At 48.0% G+C, this 6,945-nt stretch overlaps 1 protein-coding gene across 1 annotated transcript; it reads right to left on the bottom strand.

The window, feature by feature from the left end:
- Positions 1-1,702: 1,702 nt before the first annotated feature.
- On the bottom strand, positions 1,703-3,811 carry LOC125424881 (remodeling and spacing factor 1-like; the record flags this gene model as incomplete). The annotated part of the gene is made up of 3 exons (XM_048482317.1): positions 3,741-3,811; positions 2,536-2,743; positions 1,703-1,926 (listed from the first exon to the last, which is right to left on the bottom strand). Coding segments are annotated over exons 2-3 (412 nt in total), but the record flags the coding sequence as incomplete, so codon positions are not given.
- Positions 3,812-6,945: the final 3,134 nt, after the last annotated feature.

The following is a 6,945-nucleotide window of genomic DNA, read 5'->3' as shown; positions in this document are numbered from 1 at the left end:
TTTTCTGCTGCCTCAGAGACTAGAACCAGGAGTAATGGGTTCAAGGTGAAGGAAAAGAGATTCCACCGAAACATCACGAAGGACTTTCTGACAGTAAGGGCTGTTCGACAGGGGAATTCACTGCCTCTGAGAGTGGTGGAGTCTCCTTCTTTGGAGGTTTTTAAAGAGAGGCTGGATCTGTCGGAACTGCTTGGATTGTGTGTTCCTGCATGGCAGGGGGTTGGACTTGATGGCCCTTGGGGGTCCCTTCCAACTCTATGATTCTATGATAAAAACAGCCCCCTGAACAATTCCGTTTTATACATTCTGCAGAGCAAAAGAGGCGTGGGAGCGATCGGCCAGCCAGGAGTTTTCCTGAGAATCAGGAAATCTAACCAGCTGGCTTGGATGTAACTATTTGAGAGTAAGCAAGCAAGCAAGATTTTATTGGCATAATAGAAGTAACTGTTTAGGAACATAAGTTCCAATTTCCTACTGGCAAAAAACCTAAGTTCAAGGAGCAGCAGTGGCGTAGGCGGTTAAGAGCTCGTGTATCTAATCTGGAGGAACCGGGTTTGATTCCCCGCTCTGCCGCCTGAGCTGTGGAGGCTTATCTGGGGAATTCAGATTAGCCTGTGCGCTCCCACACACGCCAGCTGGGTAACCTTGGGCTAGTCACAGCTTCTCGGAGCTCTCTCAGCCCCACCCACCTCACAGGGTGTTTGTTGTGAGGGGGGAAGGGCAAGGAGATTGTCAGCCCCTTTGAGTCTCCTACAGGAGAGAAAGGGGGGATATAAATCCAAACTCTTCTTCTTCATCATCAATAGCAGACCAGGTTTAGTTTTAACTTAGGTCTTAATTTAGGGCTGGAAGGTTTGCCATACCTGGATGGCCAGGGCTAACCTGGACCTCATCCACCTCAGAAGCTAGGCAGGGTTCAAGTCCCGGTTGGTACTTGGGTTGGAGACCACCATGGACGCCTAGGCTTGCTAATGTAGAGGCAGGCAATGGCAGGAAAAAAAGAACCACCTCTGTTTATTTCTTGCATTGAAAAATCCCACGAGAGGAGAAGAAGAGGAAGAGGAGGGGTTTGGATTTATACCCCACCTTTCTCTTCTGTAAGGAGACTCAAGGCGGCTTACAAGCTCCTTTCCCTTCCACTCCCCATAACAGACACCATGCGAGGTAGGTGGGGCTAAGATAGTTCAGAGAGAACTGTGACTAGCTCAAGGTCACATGACAGGAATGTAGGAGCGGGGACACAAATTCGGTTCGCCAGATAAAGAGTTTGCCGCTCGTGTGGAGAAGTGGGGAATCGAACTCAGTTCTTCAGATTTAGAGTTCACTTGCTCTTAGCCATGCTCTTAACCATGCTGGCTCCCAAGGGACCACCATACGTTAGCTGTGATCTGACGGCACTTTCTGCCATCATCAATTGGAGGACCTAGGTCTGGTTTGGGGAGATGCAGGTTGTGGCCTTGCTATTCCTCATGCGAGGTTGTTGATTTTTCTGGAGACTAATTGGGAACATTCAGCCCCCTGGGTCCAACCACAAGCGGTTAGTTAGAGCACAGGTGTCAAACTCGTGGCCCTCCAGATATTATGGACTACAGTTCCCATCATCCCTGCCAGCATGATGCTGGCACAGGATGATGGGAACTGTAGTCCATAACATCTGGAGGGCCACGAGTTTGGCACCTATGAGTTAGAGGGTTCAACTTACCAGACTCCCTGGATACGTTATCCTCAGAGTCCTCCTCTTCGTCATCTTCGGAGTATCTTTTCCGGACTGTTTTCCTACGCAGCCGCCGGCTTTGCCTCATGGGCCTGGAATGGTACCGCTGGGGTCGGCGCCGGCGGAAATCCGCGTCGCTTTCGTCGTTGGATGGCTGGTCCTCTTCGCTCTCGTCCAGGTTTTCGTCCGAGACAACAAACTCGTCCTGAGATCTGTGGGGGCGGCAGGTCAGAAGAGAACAGCCTTAAAAACAGAGCATTTTGAGTTGTTTAACCAGGCAGTTTGATGCACTGACTTGAAGCACGTACAATAGACTTGCACCATGCAGAAAGCTTATGCACCAAAGAACCAGCATGGTGTAGTGCAGTGGTGGCGAACCTTTGGCACTCCAGATGTTATGGACTACAATTCCCATCAGCCCCAATTGGCCATGCTGGCAGGGGCTGATGGGAATTGTAGTCCATAACATCTGGAGTGCCAAAGGTTCGCCACCACGGGTGTAGTGGTTAAGAGCAGGGGCACTCTAAGCTCACTTGAGCTGTGGAGGCTTCTGGGGAATCAGATTAGTTTGTGCACTCCCAACACACGCCAGTTGGGTGACCTTGGGCTAGTCACAGTTCTTTGGAGCTCTCTCAGCCCCACCCACCTCAAAGGGTGTTTGTTGTGGGGAGGAGATTGTAAGCCCCTTTGAGTCTCCTTACAGGACAGAAAGGGGGATATAAATCTAAACTCTTCTTCTTCTTCAAGCAGCAACGTGCAGCTTCCAAACTGTCCAGTTGAGGTCGGACACGTGCCCCTCTGTCACGGCAGGCAACCCTTACCCATCGCTGATCCTGAACTCGTCCTCGCTCTCCTCCTCGTCCAGGTTGCTGTCGCTGTCCAAGTCGTTCAGCCGCCGCCGTTTCTTGCGCCGAGCGGCAGCCGCCCTCGGGGGCCGCTTGCTTTCCTTCCTTTCTTCCTCCAGGATGGTGGAAATGTCCTTGCCGCGATGCCCCGTGATGTTGGACATGTCTTTGCCTCGGCCACCGCCTGCGTCGGAGGAGAACGAGACAAAAGGATTTCAGTGCCGGGGCAGCCAAGAATGGGGCTACGCGTTCCTGCAACTCAGAGAGGAGGAGAGACAGCTGTGTCTTTCTTCCTCAGGACAAAACTTATAGGCAAACAGACTTTGTTCAAGCAAGGCCAGATGGCAGAACGGCTAGTGGGTGTCAGGATGCGTCTTCCTTGCCATCGAAGGGGAGACCTGGGTGCGAGAACTCACATCTGTTCGTGGGAAGGGGGCAAAACTGTCTTCACTTCTAATATGCTAATAGACCTTTTCCTTTCCTTTCCTTTCCCTCTGGTGCTGGTAACTGTAGATAACTAGGAGCAATCCTGGCACCTTCCCAGTGGGAGGCTGTGGCAGGTGGCTGAGTACTATCGCTGCGCTGGCCTTGAGATGCTCAACTCCCAAACATCATTCTTTCCATTGTGTTCTTCTCATATTCCATGAGAAACAGGGAGAGGGGGTTTATGGCAAGAACTCTGAGGGGATAAAGGCAACTGTAATTTCGTGGTCTGGCAGAACTGGATTTCTGAAAGCCAGGTGCTTGCTGTTATCAATAAAGACTTCTGGTCCAGCATCCAGAGTCCGCTTATTGGCTTCAGTCTCGAGATCTGGCATTATGCCACTTGCATCCTCAATCTAGGTTCTCGGGCCAAGCGAGGAATAGTATCAGGATCTGACCCAGGTCTACATCGAACTAGCGGAGAATTTCAGTGGGCTGAATTCCAATATGAGCAAAATCCTATCTCCCCATAAGTGAAGTAGAAAAATTTAAAACCTGATTGACCTAGTCAAAGTTACTTATATGTTCACCTCCACAACAGCCTAATGCTTGCGGCCCTCCAGATGTTCATGAACTACAATTCCCATCAGCCCTTGCCAGTATAGCCAATGCTCAGGTTGGGAGAGACTGATGGGAATTGTAGTTCAGGAACATCTGGGGGGCCGTGAGTTTGACACCCCTGGCCTAATGAGACATACCCCCTCCGTCCGCCTCCTTGATATCATCTTCGATTGCTTCGTCGATCGCTTCGTCGAATTCATCAAACCTACCATAGAGAGACAGAGAGAAAGGGGAAAATTTTTAACCATCTTATGGTATATGCTGCAATTTAAATATATTCCAAGGAAGGATTCAAGATTCTCCAGATGCAACAGGAACATTAACCAAGGACCCTGCCATGGACAAACTGCAGTTGGCACTTGGCTTTTATGTATAAGGGGAGGAGGGGAGAAAGGCATTGCCCCCTGCAGGGTGACTTGCTCTGCTTTTTTACTAGATAGTGCCGTGGTGGCGAACCTTTGGCACTCCAGATGGTCAATTGGCCATGCTGGCAGGGGCTGATGGGAATTGTAGTCCATAACATCTGGAGTGCCAAAGGTTCGCCACCACTGAGATAGTATGTGAAGCATTTTCTTCAAAGACAGAGCTATACAAAGCCGAAGTATTATCAGTACACTGATGACACCCAGCTAATACCTCTTAGTTCCATCTGCATCAGATGAGGAGTTGTCGGTGCTTGACCAGCGCCCGGAGGTTGTCATGGGCTGGATGAGGGGAATGAATTGAAACTGAACTTTGACAAGATAGAGGTGTTGTGTGCACCAGATTGGAGGCTCAGGAGATCAAGGGGAAACTGACACTGAATGGGACGGTTCTACCGCAGTTAGATTGGGCGCAGGACCTGGGGGTTATTCTTGACCTGTCACTGGAATCTATCTAAGGAGCAGCAGTGGTGTAGGAGGTTAAGAGCTCGTGTATCTAATCTGGAGGAACCGGGTTTGATTCCCAGCTCTGCCGCTTGAGCTGTGGAGGCTTATCTGGGGAATTCATATTAGCCTAGGCACTCCCACACACGCCAGCTGGGTGACCTTGGGCTAGTCACAGCTTCTCGGAGCTCTCTCAGCCCCACCCACCTCACAGGGTGTTTGTTGTGAGGGGGGAAGGGCAAGGAGACTGTAAGCCCCTTTGAGTCTCCTGCAGGAGAGAAAGGGGGGATATAAATCCAAACTCCTCCTCCTCCTCTTCTTCCTCCTCTTCCTCTTCTTCTTCCTCTTCTTCTAAGTACGGACCGAAAAATCACGTGACGCACGTGTGCTGCGCAGTGGCTTATGTGTATTACAATTATAAATTACAATATCTATTGCTATAATAATTATTCTTTTTCATTACAAATATCTCCAATGGGAGAACTTCAGTAACACCGATGCAGACAGTATCTTCCTTCGTTGGTGTTAACAAGTTCACCTCCATAAAGGCTACTGCTTTAGGTGTGGTCTCTTTTCATATGTATTGGATGTCGAGTCGGTGGCTGAATAATTGTCTTTAAGCTCATGAATTGTTTTCCTCAAGGTGTAAGCATAATCACCACTTTCATGAATGGAAACAAGGTTACCATCACAGCATCTCCCTCCGGAGTATCGTTAAGAGGCGATACTGTGTTTCCCCGAAAATAAGACAGTATCTTATATTAATTTTTGCTCCCCAAGATGCGCTATGTCTTATTTTCAGGGGATGTCTTATTTTTCTATGTTCTGTTCGTCAGGCCTGCTTCCCAACAAAACCTTTGCTACGTCTTACTTTTGGGGGATGCCTTATATTTCACACTTCAGCAAAACCTCCACTACATCTTATTTTCAGGGGATGTCTTATATTCGGGGAAACAGGGTAAAAGGAGCCATGCATCCACATCGGAATCAACACTGCAGAAGCTACACGCGTTTGTTAGCTTTTCAACTGCCTTCATCAGTGCTCCATTCATTTCATTCTCAAAGACCGTTTCACAGTTATCCCCAACTCATTCTCCCAAAGCAGTTTTACAACAATTCTTCTAAAGGATCATTTATCTACTAGGATCAGGGGAGAGGGAGAAGAAAAACATGAGAAAATCAATTTGTATCTCGAGCTCCTGGGACATCTGTCCACCATGGAAAGGAAGAATGAGGGCAAGAGTAAAACAAAGACAAGGGACAAGGTTGGCCAAACCCCAAAAAAGCTTGCCACACAACAAAGGAATTGCACAAGGAAGTGTTAATACCAACAATGACTAAAGTGCATATATACAATATTCACAAATTAACATAATAAAGAATAAAATCATTTCATGAGTCCATAAGGTTCTCCCGATCGTAATTATATAAATATTTCATTCACAGTCCAATGGGAAAAAAAGACGGAACCTGGTGGAATCGCGGTCCACTCACCACACCGCCAAATGGCACTGGTTCAAGAAAAAACAGCAACCTGCCGCCAAATTGCACAGGTTCAAAGGAGCAGACAGGTTCAAAAGAGCAGAAGCAAAACGCCTGCGCGCTGAAAAATGATTTCATTCTTTATTATGTTAATTTGTGAATATTGTATATATGCACTTTAGTCATTGTTGGTATTAACACTTCCTTGTGCAATTCCTTTGTCGTGGGGCAAGCTTTTGGGGGGTTTGGCCAACCTTCCACATCTGTCCACCATACAGATCCCAATTAATGTTTTCATGCTTCTTCCCGACAGACAACTGGTCTCTCTTGAAATTTCCATCAGAGTACCAAAAATCTGCAAGCGTTTTATAAGATGCACAGCAGAGCAGGCCAACCTTTATAGATTTTTTTAATTACAAAAATCCAGGCAGCGTCTAGATCCTTCTGTTATTTTTTTTTCTCCCGTTGTCCTTCAAAGAAAGAACACCTAGCTGCTCTCTCTGGATGCTTCGAGTAGCAGTCTATGATTTATACAACCCTGCAAAATGTCACGAAGGGAGATTTAAACGTTGCTAAAATCTGTCTGGCTCATAGCTGAGGCGGAGAGGGGGCTGATTATGTCTCGTATGTTTTTATATCGGTTCGAGTTAGGCTTCAAAGTGGCTAAAACAAATGATCCCCGAAGCCAAACAAAGGCAGATGCAACAAAGACCAGGGTGTGTGTGTGTGTGTTTGTGCGTGCTGAGTGCATGAGTGAGTGAGTGAGTGAGTGCGTGAGTGAGTGAGTGAGTGAGTGAGTGAGTGAGTGTGTGTGTGTGTGTGTGTGTGTGTGTGTAACATTTCACAGCCCTGCAGTTGAGCACAATACATTTCAAGCGTCATTTTCCCCAACAAGCTGCGACCCCGCTCGAAGTGCAAAGCTTGCAGAACGATCTAATCCCCTCCTGGGGGGGGGGCAGTCGGATATCCTGGAGCGAGGAGGCATTTCTGCTGG

The sequence above is a fragment of the Sphaerodactylus townsendi genome, unplaced genomic scaffold, assembly GCF_021028975.2.
Source record: "Sphaerodactylus townsendi isolate TG3544 unplaced genomic scaffold, MPM_Stown_v2.3 scaffold_1321, whole genome shotgun sequence".
NCBI classification, from domain to species: Eukaryota; Metazoa; Chordata; class Lepidosauria; order Squamata; family Sphaerodactylidae; genus Sphaerodactylus; species Sphaerodactylus townsendi.
Note: the sequence above shows the minus strand (reverse complement) of the source record. Positions and strands in the feature narration are given on the sequence as shown.